This window comes from Diabrotica virgifera, chromosome 10, assembly GCF_917563875.1.
Source record: "Diabrotica virgifera virgifera chromosome 10, PGI_DIABVI_V3a".
In the NCBI taxonomy this organism is placed as follows: domain Eukaryota; kingdom Metazoa; phylum Arthropoda; class Insecta; order Coleoptera; family Chrysomelidae; genus Diabrotica; species Diabrotica virgifera.
This window is the reverse complement of record NC_065452.1, coordinates 105,196,371-105,213,941: the sequence shown is the minus strand read 5'-3', so window position 1 is coordinate 105,213,941 and position 17,571 is coordinate 105,196,371. Positions and strand designations below refer to the sequence as shown.

At 36.4% G+C, this 17,571-nt stretch overlaps 1 protein-coding gene across 1 annotated transcript in view; it reads left to right on the top strand.

Moving 5' to 3' along the window:
* Positions 1–245, top strand: part of LOC114332022 (exonuclease 1-like) — a 74,129-nt gene extending 73,884 nt beyond the window's left edge. Inside the window, exon 5 of the mRNA XM_028281721.2 lies at positions 180–245. Coding sequence (XP_028137522.2) covers positions 180–245 — 66 coding nt within the window. The remainder of the gene's footprint in view (positions 1–179) is intronic.
* Positions 246–17,571: the final 17,326 nt, after the last annotated feature.

Sequence of the window (17,571 nt, the reverse complement as noted above, 5' to 3'; positions counted from 1 at the left end):
TTTGACACTTCTCTGTTAAATTTTATATCATAGTTCATAGAGCATGGAGAACTTGTTCTCATAATATAAACATTTTTTCAAAAACATTAATAATAAAAAGTTTTCCATATCGTTTCAACTTATTGAAGTATCCTACACAATTCTTTTAGTTCATAGTTTCAACATCGTTAAATTTTCAGGCACCGCATAGTATCTGGTCTTCGCAACGGCGTAACCAGGATGATCCTAAGGAGGGTGGCGGGTGAGGTATCGAGCTCAAAGTACATACCAGTGGGGGTGGTTATAACGGTACATGACAATTAGACCGAAATCGTTAGACCGAAAGCAGTAGACCGAACTCATTGGACCGAAAAGCATTTTACCGAAACCTCACTAGACCAAACATCATTAGACCGAAATGGTACATAAATTAAAAATGATTGAAGTAAATGTATGCTAAGATTTTTTGTTTATTGTATTATTTTATATAGACTGTGTAAATTGTTACTCTTTACCTACAGTCTGACATGAAGTAATTTTCATCCGTTAATCAAATTAGTGAAGGCAAAAATAAATTAAGGGTAGAGTGACGTTAACACCATTTTAACTGGCAGGCAACGAGGATGCTCTTTTCCACTTTTTGGTATCTTTTTTCCGCCAAATCCAGTCACAAGGGCTTCAACGTTTATATGAAACAGAACCTGATTTTTCCTTAACAATGCGACTGTTGCCTGTTCTAGCATTCGTACCTGAGGTAAATGTAGTAGATATATTTGAACAGTTGTGCGAAGAACATGTTATTCCAGATGAAAATCAAGGTATGCTAGATTACTTTGAGGATACGTGGATTGGACGCCCTCAACGCCGTCAACGAAACCCGCCTCGCTTTCCTCATGGTATGTGGAATTGTTTTGAAGGTGTGAATGAAGATTTACCGAAAACAAATATCTCCGTGAAAGGATGGCATAGAGGTTTTCAGAACCAAATTTGTGCAAATCGTCCAAGTATTTGGAAATTTTTTGAAGCACTGCACAGAGAGAACAGAGTTTGAACGAACTAAGGCCCGTATTCATAGTCGAGACTCAAGTCAGCGTCGATGCTTAAGGTCGACCTTGAAAAAATTTGTATACAAATTTGTATAAGAATTTGTTCAAGGTCGGACTTACGGGCCTTAGGCCCGTATTCATAGTCGAGACTCAAATGCGAGTCGATGCTCAAGGTTGACCTTGAAAAAATTTGTATACAAATTTGTATAAGAATTTGTTCAAGGTCGGACTTACGGGCCTTAGGCCCGTATTCATAGTCGAGACTCAAGTCCGAGTCGATGCTCAAGGTTGACCTTGAAAAAATTTGTATACAAATTTGTATAAGAATTTGTTCAAGGTCGGACTTGAGCATCGACGCTGACTTGAGTCTCGACTATGAATACGGGCATTAGAATAGAACAATATTTAGCTGGCGATCAACCACCCACAAGCCAGAAAAAATACAGAGATTCTGCTGACAGATTAAAGCGCCTCGTCGGTAACTTTGATGTTCTTGGTAACATACCATGGTAACATACTTAATTACTTAAGGGGGATTGCACATAAATTTAATTTTTAGTATTTAATTTTTAGTATTGTATTTAATTTTTCGTATTGTCCTTGTGGGATCGGTACTCACCGGAGGGACCGCAGACATTCGGATACAATTAGCGTCTCTTTGCAAAGACAATGTCGTCGACTTTGCAAAGTAACAAGATACTTACTCAACACACACACTATACATGACACTAGGTACCTAACTGCAAAAATTTACCGTACCTACCATGCCAATGGCCATTAGTTGTCGAGGCATTCGCTAAATAAAAAAAAATTGTCGTATTGTACATAATAAACAAAAATAAACAAAAAACAAAGTAAAAAAAACAACTTCTAAACTCGCCAGTACTTTGTACTGCCAGTCCCAAGCCTGACTGAAAAAAGGGTGAAGAGTGGTTGATGTTACCATTGTTACCCTTGCTCAGATTACCTGTTTGAGCACCCTGTATTATTACTCCGGTCAACAAAAGCGGACTGGACATGCAGGTCGCTTGAGGACTAGTTTCTAGCCTTTTGTGACATTTTATTAGAGTTTAACACGCGAAATTGGCGGAAGAGTCGTTTAATATAAAATTAGTGCAAGAAGTGGAAAACATCCGTGCCTATATAAACTCAATTAACTAGTTTTGATGGAAAATAAGCCACAATTTTACTAAAACAATTATTTTATTAACGTTTCGACGTTCAAATCGGATGCCGTTGTTAAAATACAAAAAATATTAATAAATTAAATAAAAATGTTGTTGCTTAGTAAAAAATTCTTCTAATAATTTATTTAATCTGACTCATTTATATCGGCAATTCACACATATATTATACATTTTAAAGTAGAAGACTTTGAAATGATATTGCCAATATTTATGAGTTGCGTTCCTGGGACGACTTTACTGAAAGATAGTTCATTCAATTACATGAAATCAACCCCAACTCAAAAATATCCGTCACAAAAAAATCATAACATGTGATCTGTCTTTAAAAATACAACTACATGCAACGGTGACAATAAATAATAACAACAATATCATTTTAAAGTCTTCTACTTTAAAATGTATAATATATTTCTGAATTGCCAATATAAATGAGTCATATTAAATAAATTATTAGAAGATTTTTTTACTAAGCAACAACATTTTTGTTTAATTCATTAATATTTTTTGTATTTTGACAACGACATGCGATTTGGACGTCGAAACGTTAATAAAATCATTCTTTAGTAAATTGTGGCTTATTCCCCATCAAAAACTAGTTAATTACAAAAATTCCGCAAGAAAATAGCTTCAAAACAACATTATATAAATTTAAACACCGCCTAACAAAGCTAATCAGTACAAAGTACAGTCAAGAAGTGACTCGTTTTATTAATTTTCAGTAGCGTAGTGTACGAGCCATAGTTGATAATCAGTTGATAATTCTAGTTACCAACTAGTTTAGTTTCTTTTTAGTAGCTGTGTGTGCGAAAGGCCTTACACATCCTAGGTTACAAAAATTACCATCAAGCTGAAAATTGGCAGGATTGTTCAAAATACCATCATAAATGAAATCTAAAAAGTCCTCATAAATCCGATCCGAGCTAAAAAATTTACGAGGGGTCAAAGGTCACCAAAACCAGTTTTTAGCGATTTTCAGCGAAACGGTAAGTTTTATCATAAAATTAGTTCTAACAAAAAATGTAGATTAGATAATTATCTATAAAAAATATGTATCTTATTATTTTTTCCCTAAAAGCCACCGTTTTTGAGATACAACGATTCAAAAAGTTGTAATCGTCATAATATGCGCACACGTTTCCACACCACCTTTGAGGTAAGCGGGCTTTCCATTTGTGCAACTGCGCATGCATAATAGCCGCATGCGGCGGCCGCACAATAGAGGCATGAAGACGCAATAAGAGAGGCATGCAGAAAATCAGTGCGCACGAGGTGGTTGCAATTGTGCGCGTGTCTTCCGATCTGATAGCGGGAGACATATGCATCTATCTGCCTCTTAGTTAGTTTTTAATCGCGGTTCGAAGCACATGTACAGCAATGGAGTGGTCAAACGAAAGATGCATTGAGTTTGTCGAAGACTATCGCCAATTTACATGTCTTTGGAAAGCATCTGACAAAGATTATAAAGACAGAATTAAAAGGGGTGACGCTCAACAATATTTGGTTGATAAATATAAATTAGGAACTAGAAAAGCAGTGAATAACAAAATAAAAAGCTTCCGGTCATACTTTCGTCGGCTTCACGCTGAATACAAAAGAAAACGAAGTGGAGATGGAAGAGATGATGCACTACCAGAGCCGAACTGGTTTCTTTATAAATATTTACTATTTATTCTGGATGGTGAGGAGAATCGGTCCGGCAAAGAAACGTTTACGACTCAACGAGAGACATCATCAGAAAAAGAATACTGTGAGGAGGATGAGGTAAGTTTGTAGTAGAGCATTTCATTGTATTATTTAAGCAAACAAACCTTTTAATGAAAGTTTTTTAATATGAATTATTGATAAAAATCTCTGTTAAGAAATCTGTATAAACGCTTTATAAAAAAACAGTAAATGTTATGGAATCGTATTTAATAGTTTAGGTAATATTTAGTGCAAATTCTACAAGGAAAATAGTTTATTACAAATATACGTTAGGGTGGGTCGAAAAAAATCGATATTTTTTTTTCGGATCGTAATACCGCGGAAAAGTTGCTAAATGGTATGACTAAATAGGGGAAAAAATATTAAAATTATCGGATGTTATCTTCCGTTCGCGCATGAGCTCTAAAGTTTGATTAAATTTTGAAAAAATTAAAGTTTTTTGGAAATTTTTAATAATTTTTTTTATTACGATATTTAATATGTAATAGGGAAAAATGTCATCTACGACACACTAATGAATTAATATAAAAATACTGGTAATGAGTTTTAACATCTTCCGTTCGCGCATGGGCTGTAAAAATAGCAAAAAAGTGTTGAAAACCTCAAAAATGTGGACTTAGGAAAAATAAATATATACAAGCTTCAACATATTATTGATGTATTATCCAATAAATACAAAGTACATATTTCACTTACGAATAGATTACATGTCTGGTAGTTTGAACTGTCTTTTGTTATCAAAGGCTGGCATCGTGGACCTTGACTTAAGTGTCGTTCTTATGTACCCGTCTCGAGCTGCAGATCCGCAAACCTTAGCAGAAGCCTCGCTCACCAACTTGACGCTTCTCTCCACTGCTTGAGTATGGACTGGCATCTTCTGTGATAGGATTTCCCACTTCGGTACTTCTTCTGTTTTGATGTAGGTTTTCAGTTCATCATCAGTGACATCTTTCAATAGAGGCGGCGAAGAAAATTCACAGTTTGTCCAATAATTTAATTCCGTGTAGTCTGTTGCGGAAAAGTTTAGCTTAGGTGCCACGTACGTTCGAATTGTTTTCCTCTTTTGGTCTCTTTCTCTTGCCTTAATGATGCGGCGGAGGCCCAGTTCTCTTATATGTTTTCTGGGATCTTGAGTCATAGTAATCATAACATGTTCTGGATGCGCAAAGAACCCATTTCTCTCTATAACTGGGTCAATTACAGCTTTGAGTTCATCTTTAAGATATCTTGAGGTTTCAATACATTGGTGCACGAGCTTAGGGCCATCAGTAAAAAGTTTGGTCTTCTTAATACAAAACCACATCGGCATATATGACTTCAGAATGAATATTACTATTTCCTGGAACTCAGCAGTTGGATTTTCTTGACTAATGTAGAGTCTTAAAGCACGGTTCGCTGTTGTTAGCCACCTTGAGTGAGACAAAGGTCCTGGATCCCTGATTGATAAATCTTTTGGGCATTCACCTGATTTAATCGCTTCTGATATTTCCAGCAAATACTTCTGATCCTTACTAAGAGTTTTTTTGTCTATCTCAGGGATTTGGCAATCAATACTTTCAAACTGCACTACTGGAAGTGTTTCACATTTGATCAATTTCCCACCAATCGGTCCTTTCAAAGAATTTGGCCCGGTCGACTTACCATCTAAATACTGAAATAAATGGCGGAAGGGTAGTTCATTAAAATGAAGAAGACAAACTGCCCATTGCAGAGTGGACAATTCGACGTAGATCTCAGGATCGAATTGCTTTGTGATGCCCCTTTTTCCGCTTCTTCTCGATCGACGATGGTAAATAAATGTTTGAGTGTGGAGTAAAAATATGGTTTTATTGACAGCTATGTAATTACACTATAGATGATGTTCAGGTAACTTTCTATGATAGACTGCAACCCAAAATAGTCCCCTTGGTAAATTTATAATCTCGTCAAAATATGCAATTCATCAATAAGTTGCATGACAACCGAACTACGGACCTTGCATTTTGAAAGGTTGCAACTACAGTTTAAAGGAAGCTATTGCAAAACTTAAAGTTCAATTGGAAAATACATTATTTGGCAATTTACTAAGTTTGCAGGTTGAATGGACTCTAATTATTAAAATATTACTCGATGTTTCCCAATGTTTTCAATTATACATGGTGAAACCATAAAAGTTTAGGAAGTTAAGAAAAAATGTGAGATTACAAATTAAGGGATTACTTTGAGATTGAACATATTGGCCACTTAAAAGAAAGAGACGACCAATAGAAAATGTTTAAACACATTATAATATAAAATAATAAGAATATAACAATAATCCTAACACTTATTCACTCGGTTTTTGAATTATTATCTCACCCGAGCAGTGCTACCTATAAATTAAATATTTAGAATTTATGATTCAGCTAAACTGTCTAATTCAAACCTAAGCTCATTAAGTGAAACTGATCTAGGTGGGGCTTTCTCTAAAGTTTTACTTAAATTTGGTTGTGATACCGCATGTCTTCGAGGCACAGGATCAGGTTTGATGCAAGAACCTTGACGCCTTTGTTTTTTGGCTCTCTTGGAGTTTCGAATATATCCGATTACCTTCCACATAATGACAATCAACATAACAATGAATATAGTGACTAGTCCCGTGGTTAAATGAGGAATCCACTGATGGTTAGCAATGGTTTTCCACGTGTGTTCGGATATATCTTGGTCAAACTGCTCTGCCTCAAGTACAATATTTGGCAACTCATCTGCCCTTATATCTATATTATGTCTGGGAATGTTGATCTGCTTCATGATTGGCCTCTGCATAAGCTCTTCAATGGGACTGACAGGAGTCTTTAGATAACTTCCAATCGCTGTCTCCAATCCATTACTGGATGTGAGTAATGTTATGTTTCGGGTCTGAGCCACGCATTTTGGTGACAGCTTTATAAAACTCGTTTGATTGATTATATGTTCAGATCGAGAACCGTCGCACATTATAGCTAAATTTATAGCGTATGGTGGAATGACTAGCCAGAGGTTCGGTGTGCTCATTTTCAACCAACTGGCTTCCTTTATCATGTACTCTATTATATTGCAGGTGGTGTTGGTAGTTCTATCATATAATTCATTTAAGATACAGTTTGGCTGGGTGTCCATATTAATGATTCCCATAGGTGAACATGCCAACTCTCCTTTGTTTAATTCTATACACCTTCCTTTATCTTCATATGTCACTTCAAAATAGTGTAAGTTATTGTAATCAACTGCAAGTAGATTCCTTGGGACCGACAACGAGCGCACAATACCACCTCTCACCGACAACGGAAGAGCTGTGACTCTCAGTAGGTTGTATCTAGTGTTGTCAATTATTAGGAAATAGCCAATAATGACGATGTCTCCTTCTTCATTTTGTACGACCGTATCTATTATTGGCTGCCTTCTTATATCTACTCCTTGTGGAAGGAATCTTGTAGCATTCGAAATAATTGACTCTATTTGTCCGGGTTTTATAATATCTATGAAGTGTCCATGATTATAATGAAGATTTAATATTTTTTCGTAGGTGTTCGTATATTCTTTTGCATATTCCATTGCACGGTTATAAGTCGCTTCCACTTTGAGTCGTATGTACTCTTTCTCTAATGTGTCAGCTCTATATGACACATCACTTAGGCCTTTTGACATTTCCCTAGTTCCGTTTATTAGTGCTTCTCGGAACCTATTTAAATGTCCATTTATTCTTTCTTCTGTAGAGTTAATCGAAGCTATTGTTTGTAACATCAGCTTTGTCTGATGTTTTGAATTTTTTATTAGATCCTTCTGATTTTCGTCCAAGGAATCTATGTCCCTGTATACTTCATCATTTACCCCAAATACTGATGTGAGGACTGTTCCTAGAAGTCCCCTCTTCGGCCTTCTTTTAACTTCCAGATCTAATGCTCGACTTATCATTTTTGCTCGTTCTTGTTCTTCTTTTAGTTGGCTCGATAGTGAATTACAATTTATTATATTGCTTGTCTTACACATTTGTTTTGAATCTATTGTTCGTTCACCATCTAAAATTTTTTTCTTTTCTAGATGAGTTTTTATTCTAAATATCCCTCGATCTATATATACATCGCCTAGATGCTCTGAATACAATCCGGGGGATGGGGTATAAATTTTGTACAAATCTGCATTTGATGGCTTCAAAAATACTAAAAATAGGATGCAAAACATAAATTTTCTCCACATGCTACGTGCTCTATTTGTCTTTCGTAAGGTGGGCTCTCGTACTATTGGTATTAACTTATGTATAGGACGAGTAGTTACTTTTCCGTTCGCCTTTTGAACTGTTGCGACTCTTGTCAAACCTTCAGCTCCGGGATGTGTTTCGATTATCTTCGCTAGTGGCCATTTCCCCGGCGAGGTGTCATCCTCCTTTATTATCACCACTTCTTCCTTTTCTAGATTTCTGACAGGTTTTTGCCATTTATATCGTTGTTGTAGATTTGATAAGTAGTCATGTCTCCAACTGTTCCAAAAATCTCTTTTTACTTTTTCTAACTGCCTCCACCTTTGTGGCATATTCGTATATGTGCTCAACTCTTCCTCCCTATTTGGCGAAATTAGTTCTCTTCCAATTAGGAAGTGTCCTGGGGTTATTATTATTCTGTTCTCTGTATCTTCCGTATCAACGCATAAAGGTCGGGAATTCATGCATGCTTCTATTTGAGCTAGCACTGTGCTTAGCTCTTCGTATGTTAACGCACTATCCCCAATTACCCTCTTCAAGTGATATTTCATAATTTTAACAGCGCTTTCCCACAAGCCTCCAAAATGTGGCCCATACGCTGGTATGAAGTGCCAATGCGTTCCCAATGTTGTTAAGGTGTCTGTTAATGATGCCTTCACTTTCTCACTATTTTGGAATAACAGGTTTGCTGCTCCTACAAAGTTTGTTCCATTGTCACTGTATATGTGACTGCATTGTCCCCTTCTTGAAGTAAATCTCTTAAATGCAGCAACAAATGCATCCGTTGTCATATCGCTTACTACTTCGAGGTGTACAGCTTTTGTGGCTAGGCATACAAATACTGCTATATATCCTTTATAGCTCTTGTACCCTCTTCCTTTGCTTGCTCTTATTTTGATTGGTCCGGCGTAGTCTACACCAGTATTTGCAAATGGGAGAGCTTGGTTTACCCTCGTTTTTGGCAAACTTCCCATTAATTGTTGAGCCGTTTCAGCCTTGTATCTTTTACATTTGACACAAGTGTTTATTTCTTCTCGCACTACTCTTTTTCCGTGCGTGATCCAAAATCTTTTCTTTATGTAGTGCAGAGTTTGTTGTGGGCCTCCATGCAACGTTTTTGTATGGCAATGTTGTATTATTAATTTACTTAATTTGCTTTTGTGAGGTATTATTAAGGGATGCTTTTCATCATGTGTGAGCTCTGAGTTCTGAAGTCTCCCTGTAACCCGTAATATGCCATGGTTATCCACATAGGGTAGTAAGTTCAATAGTTTACTCCTCCCGTTTAGTGGTTTTCCACTCTTTAGCGTTTTTATCTCTTCTGCGTAATATAATTCTTGAGTATTCTTTATTATTCTTTGCAAGGTACTCTCTAATTCTTGAGGGGTGAGTTGTTTATGTTCTACCTCTCTTTTTTTGCATTTGTCTGTAAATCTAATGCAATGAGATAGTACTCGTTGCATTCTATTCAGATTTGAAAATCTTTCGCAAATATCACTAACCTTGAAAGTTGTGTTAGCTATTATTTCTATTCTCTTTTTCTCTTCTTCGGTATCCAATCTCTCTGTTATTGGGAACCTAATATTTGTTTGTTTTAGCCAGATTGGCCCATTCCACCATATGTCCATCCTCATTAATTCTTTCGCTTTTATCCCTCTAGATAAATAATCTGCTGGGTTTTCTTTTGTATCTACTTTAAACCAGCGATCAGGTTGTATGGTGTCTACTATTTCCGTTACTCTGTTTGCTACAAACGTTTTCCATCTGTTTGGTTGTCCTTGTATCCACGCCAGAGTTATTGTGGAATCAGACCATGCATATATTTCCACATCACTGCGATTTAGCGCTTGAATTGTTCTTTTCATGAGTCTACTAAGCAGCAATGCTGCACATAGTTCTAACCTCGGCAGTGTTGTTAAACCTTTAACTGGTGCAACCTTTGTCTTGGCTACTATAAGGCTTGTTTTTACCTCAGGATATAATGTTCTAGTATATATTACTGCTCCGTATCCTTTGGTAGAGGCATCAGCAAATCCGTGCAATTCTATTTTCCCTGAATTGGTATGATTATTCCACCTAGGTATTACTATCTCTTCGAGGTGCTTTAGCTGTGAGTAATACTCAATCCATCTTTTTTTATCAGAATTATCCAATTCTTTGTCCCAACTTATCCTTTTTTTCCACAAATCTTGTATGAATATTTTTGATTGCATTATCACTGGCGCAATCCATCCTAATGGGTCATATATTTTTGCTATTTCTGATAACACCAGCCTCTTTGTTATTTTTTTATGTTCGGTTATATTTATTTTAAATGTAACTACATCTTCAACCGGTGACCAGTGGATCCCTAGCGTTTTATGTATATCTTCTTTGTCTAACGTTTTGAGATCGACACTTTTTAGTTCCTCCGGTATGGTTTCCATTAAATCTTGACTATTACTAAGCCATTTTCTTAATACAAAACCCCCTTTCTTGAACATTTCTGTTAATTCTGTTTGAGCTTGATGAGCTTCAGCCAACGTTTCTGATCCAGCTAGCACGTCGTCTACGTACATGTTGTGTTTAACAATTTCCGCAGCTAGTGGATATTTTAATTTCTCGTCATTACATAATTCCTGTATTGTTCTTAATGCAAGGTATGGCGCTGCCTTCGTGCCGTATGTTACTGTTGACAACTGATACTCCTTTATTGGTTCTTTTACAGATTGTCTCCATAATATCCTCTGGTAAACTTGATCTTCTTCCGCTATATTTATTTGCCTAAACATTTTCTCTAGATCTGCCGTATATGCTATTTTGTACGACCTCCAATTTATTAATATATTTGTAAGATCTTGTTGCAAACGAGGTCCAGAGTGCATTATATCATTGAGACTGATTCCTGTTGAACTTTTACTGGAAGCGTCAAACACGGCCCTGCATTTTGTTGTGATACTATCCTCTTTTATTACTGCATGATGAGGAAGGTAATACCCTTGCCTATTTATTATTTCGGTTTGATTCAATTTCATGTGACCTAAGTCTTCATATTCCTTCATAAATTTTCTGTACTCCTTTTCAAGGTTTGTGTCTCTTTGAAATTTCTTCTCTAATTGCAGCAGTCTCGCATATGCTTGCTGTTTTGAGTCCCCTAATAGGCTTGTATTAGAATTAAAGGGTATTTTAACTTCAAATCTTCCTTCGTTGTCCCTTTTTACGGTTCTTTTATAATATTCTTCACACTCTTTTTCTTCTACTGAAAGAGTATTGCATTGATCTACTTCTTCTAACTCCCAGTATTTTTTTATCTGTTCATCCATCTGTCGTCTAGATATCATGCTGAGTACTTGTATATTAGGGATCTTCTCTTGCTGTGCTATCCCTGACATTATCCAACCCAATTTTGTATTTTGGGTGAGCAAACCATCCTTTGTTCGATCTACTCCATCCAGTAATATCAAACTATATTCTTTAGCTCCTAAGAGGATATCTATTGAACCTGTTTCATTAAAATTTGGATCCGCCAGAACTAAATTCTTATGGTTCCTTTCTTTTATCTGTATTTCCCTCTCCGGTAGATTCTTTGTTATTTTTCGTAGTACAAGTGCTTCGGTCTTCATCTCAAATTCATTTTTGAAATGTGCCTCTAAGTTTACTGTCACGCTCCATTTCGACGTCCTTTGGTCTTCATTGCCAATTCCAGATATCTGAGCGTGGACAGCCTTTCTTTTTATTCCGAGACTTGTAGCGGCCTGCTCCGTAATGAATGATGACTGCGAGCCTTGGTCAATCAATGCTCTCATCAATTGTGAGCTTCCTTTTGAGTCTCTTACTCGTACTAATGCCGTTGCTAGTAGCACTTCTTCATTCTGATGACTCACAGAACAGCTCACCGTATTTTCTTGTCTCCTTGACGATCCGTCGTAACTGTTGTCATCTCTGGTCCCACTAGAATTGGGTCTATTTTTTTGCCTTCTGTTTTCAGAATTCCTTCTGTTGTCATAATGACCTTCTGACATGTGTAATAATGAGCTATGTTGTCCATTACATTCTGCACATCTATAAGTGGAATAACATGGTACTTCCTTTTTATGTAGTAGGCATCTACTGCACCATTGTTTTTCCTTTACGATTTTGTTTCTCTCACGTACTTGTAGACTTAGAAACTTTGGACATTTGTACAGTTTATGTTCTTCATGACATACCACACAGGTTATCTTCTTCTTTGCCTGTTGTTTGTGATCTGTTCTTTTCCTTTCTTTTTCCAACATCTCCAATGTCTGGAATCTTCTTTGTAGGAATTCCTGTGTTGACTTATATGTAGGAATCTCCCTACTGTCTTGAATTGACGTTTCATATAATCTCCTGGTTTCTGTGTCCCACTTCAACATGCTTATCCTTGCTATAAGAGGACTCCAAGACTCTGTCATTATACCTAGTCCACTAATCGCTTCTAAGCATTCGTGGATAGTATCATGTAATTTTTTAAGCGCCTTTGCTGACGCTTCTTTTATCTCCGCAGCCTGAAGTATCTTGTCTATTAATATAAATAGATTCATCCTCGGATTATCGTACCGATCTTGCAACATTTTCCACGCAGCACTGTAGTTTGCTTCTGTTGTGTTTAAATGTTGTATTATTCTACTTGCTTCTCCTCGGAGGCTTGTCTTCAGATACTGCATTTTCTCCACATTTGATAGTTGATTATTCTCATGTATCAAATGTTTAAAAATATCAAAGAATGTTCCCCAAGCCTCGTATCTTCCTTCAAAAGAGGGCAACTTCGCCTGAGGTAGTATTATTTTTTCTTTCTTGCATCCTTCCGCCTCCAATCTCTTATTTATTTTTATAATCGACCGCACCCTTCTTTTCATCGTATAAAATCTTTCTATTTCAGCTTCTAGTGCATCCTGTTCATTTTCCACAGTTATTTCCATTATTAAAGCATCTATTTTTTGTACCTCTTCTTTTAAATCCTCTTGTATATCTTCATTGTTTTCGTCGTCTTCCAATAAATTATGAAGTTTTCCCATTCTAATTTTTACTTCTCTAATTTTTATCGAAGACTTGTATGAATTTTTAATAAACTCCTCTAAAGCCTTTTTCGTTTCTTCATATTTTTTCTGTACTTGTTCGTAATAGTTAGATGTAAAATATTTATCATCTTTTGAACCTTTTCCTACAATTTCATTATGTTGTTCCGCAAAGTCATTCCACAATTCTTCAACTGTCTGCCGCCTTATGTTTAAATATTCTGTAGTACGCTTTTCTTTGTTCAGTTTTTTAATATTAGTCAAGATTTTTGCAATTTCCTGTCCAAGTTTTTCTTGTTCTGCGTATAATGTCTTCATGTTTTAAATATAAACTTGACCTATATTCAAAATAATGTCTCAGCACAAAAAACCTTTCTCAATAATAAACCAACGACCTCAAAAAATGCTGATTTGTACAATGAAATAATTTCACTTTTAAACCCGAGAAATAATATAATTCTTTATAAAAAAAAATGCATGTGCGACATAAATATATATGGAGTTGAATAAACGCAAGATTGTAGTATAAAAATAACTTGATTTATTAAATGTGTCAGTATGTCAAGATTTTATATATGTGTAGAAAATCAAATGTTTTAAAAGTTTCAAATTATAAGAATCAAAATTACCAAATATACTTAATATCCAAATAATCAAACTGTTAGATTTGAATTAGACAAAATATTACCAGTAAATATTTTAAGTAAATAGATATACAGTATACAGAATAAATATTTCAATAAAAATTAGTAAAATTCGGTGCTTAAGTTTCTTTAATAAACTTTTTACTTTATAAAAAAAAATGCACTGCCCTAAATGATAATAAATATTCAAAAACTTACAGTTCTATCCCAACGTTCACTTGTATTACACCGGGTGGGCCTGGAATCTGCTGCGCTGCCTCTTTTTTAGAACTGCAACTGGAACTGGTGAGCTGGATCTCTGGATGCCGCTAGATTTTTCACTTCCAAACAGCTGGAACCGTAGACTTAAGGACTGCTACTCAGGTTCTCTGGTGCTCAAAGGTTCTCGAAGGCTTCTACTTCTAATTTCGGTGCCTTTATATTTTCTTTTCTCCACACTTCGAATTCGATCGTCGATCTTGTACGGAACTGGGGAACAGCTATTCAGGTCGCTAAGGGTCGTCTCCTTCGAAGCTCCAATCCAATTAACGCCCTTTTGATGTTGTTTTGTCGAAGGACCAATGGACAATTCGACGTAGATCTCAGGATCGAATTGCTTTGTGATGCCCCTTTTTCCGCTTCTTCTCGATCGACGATGGTAAATAAATGTTTGAGTGTGGAGTAAAAATATGGTTTTATTGACAGCTATGTAATTACACTATAGATGATGTTCAGGTAACTTTCTATGATAGACTGCAACCCAAAATAGTCCCCTTGGTAAATTTATAATCTCGTCAAAATATGCAATTCATCAATAAGTTGCATGACAACCGAACTACGGACCTTGCGTTTTGAAAGGTTGCAACTACAGTTTAAAGGAAGCTATTGCAAAACTTAAAGTTCAATTGGAAAATACATTATTTGGCAATTTACTAAGTTTGCAGGTTGAATGGACTCTAATTATTAAAATATTACTCGATGTTTCCCAATGTTTTCAATTATACATGGTGAAACCATAAAAGTTTAGGAAGTTAAGAAAAAATGTGAGATTACAAATTAAGGGATTACTTTGAGATTGAACACAGAGGCTTACCTAAGTGTGTTTCAATACGGCGTATTATACCGTTTTTCAATCCGGTGTTAACATTGGTGCCATCACAGCCAATAACGACTAATTCGTCCAAAGAAATGTCATTGCTTGTCAAATAGGATATAATAGAGGTCGCAATATCCTCTGAACTTCCTGAATTCGGGGTCACGTGACCCAGAAATATATTACCAGGTTCTTGTATAAGCACGTAATGTTCCTCCTTTACCACTCTTTTAAATCGTTTTGAATGTGCCTCTTGTACCACAATAGTGTCGTCTTTACGGCCATCAAAATATAGCCCAATTAGCTTATTTTCTGTTATAGAACTGGACAAATCAGCCCTAACATTGTGTTTTTCTCTTCTTATTTTACACTTGTCAACTACTTGTGAATTGTCGCTATTAGTTACCACGCCAACGTCCTGCAAAACACTTGAGGCTATTGCTGCTGTAGCACGATCGGAAACACCGTAACGATCACTAGTTAATGCAGTAGATTTAAGGTTAATCCTCATTTGCCAACCGGATTTCTTTTTTGGAGATTCAGGTATGAATTCTTGGTCACTGTCACTGCAATCGTCACTGGAGGTCAAGGATTCATCACGTTGTTCAGTTTCGGAAACTTGGACATCTACTTTTGGTTTTGCACAGCTGGAACGAGATTTCCTCTGTAAAGATTTGGCACGTTTCTTTGTTTCATTTAAGTCCACACCTCCAATTTTGCCAATGCCGTGAGTGCGTAGTGAATAGATAAATTTCAGCTCAAGTAAAGGTATTTTTTTAAGCTTTTCACAAGTACAAGTTATTGAGCAGATACACTGGCATTGATCCGATGTTTTATGACAGGTACATTCAAGGGCAATGGGGCATTTGCATGCCGCAATGTCAAAAAGCAAACAGCATTTTTTCTTAAAATCATCAAGGTTTCTCTTAAAGACTTCCTTGTTTTTGTCTCGAGTATGAGATTTTCTTAAACTATAATACTTGTCATGCAGTGCAGTCAACAGTTGTACTACTCTCTTATCACTTACGGTGGGAATTGATGCTCTATTGTACAAACACACTATTTTGCCAGCTACTGTATTGGCTACTTGTCCAAAACTAACTCTTTTGTTGTTTACTTTAACTGCTAAATTATACCTCTCATTCGATATACATCGAAGAACGTCCTCTCCTATAGGGAGCTTGTTAGGCGGCAAGTCTCTTGGTGTACCGAAAAACGGACACTGGAATTCTTGTCTAGTGATCACTGTCTTTGATAATGCCATCATTCATTGCACAATTGTTCAAAAAACTACACCAAAATATGAAATTTGGAACACACACTACGCAACACATCCACCGCACTCAAGAGACAACAGCAGACTGGCACACAGTGTTCCCAGATGACTTTTTTGAGGATCAGGAGGTGTCGCCACGAACGATCAGGAGATTTCAGGAGACTCGCTCGCCTCAAAAATTGGTAGAATTCTGTAGTTTCAGTCTTTACGTTTATAGATAGGCAATTAGATGTCGCCACGAAAAATCAGTAGAATCAGTTGGTGGACGCCTCCAATCAGCAAGGGGGGGGGGTATTTTTTACGTTTATACTTATACATAGGTACAATACACAGAAAATAGCTGATTAAGTTCCATCTGTTGACTTTTGGGGGAAATGCAACTCTATAAAATCTGTAAGGGACGGCTGTGGCAACGCTAGATGGCGGCTAAAGCATAAAAATAAAAAAAATAAAATAGGATAAAATTCTGAAAAATTCAAACTCCATACAAAACCGTTCTTGAATCGTTACGCGCATGCGCAATGACGAATAATACTGCGCAGTAACACATTTTTCGTTACTGCGCATCCTCGTAATCATTCAAGAACGGTTTTGTATCGAGCTGGAACAAAACCAGATGATTTTCAGAATTTCATCACTTCATCAGGAGGTTTAAGGACGCCATCAGTAGATCAGTAGGCGAGGGTCGCCATCAGTAGGTCTCCTGAAATTTCAGGAGGTCTGAGAACACTGCTGGCACACAAAATTGCGCGGCGGACCAGTGTAATGGCTGCCTGCAGCGGAGAGGGGGTATCACGTGACGCGGCGTGGGTCGTTGACCCGCTAGTGGCGCTGACAGTAAGTTTTGTATCGCTGTGCGCGATCGAAAAACCAAGCCTAATTACGTCTGAATTTTTTTCTTTAACTATCAGAACATGTATAATCAGATATTAGGTATTACATTATTGATATCTGTAACTATACATGAAAAGAAAATAGGACAAAAATCCGATTTTCTTGTATTTTGGCTATATTTGGATGTCCATGCGCGAACGGAAGATGTTGAAGTGCAATACCGGTATTTTTATATTACTTTATTAGTGTGTCGTAGATGAAATTTTTCACTATTACATATTAAATATCGTAAAAAAAAATTATTACAAATTTTCAAAAAAAAATTATTTTTTTCAAAACTTTAGAGCTTATGCGCGAACGGAAGATAACATCCGATAATTTTAATATTTTTTCCCCTTTTTAGTCATACCATTTAGCAACTTTTCCGCGGTATTACGATCCGAAAAAAAAATATCGATTTTTTTCGACCCACCCTAATATACGTCTTGCCAAGGTACAGAACCTTCATGAGACATAAAGTATTTCATAAAACCGTCTCTTATTTCTTTTGCTTCTCTTGTGGCATTTCCTCCCGTCTTTGCAAGGTTTGTAATTCCAGTGTCGCCTGCAATGTCTTTTC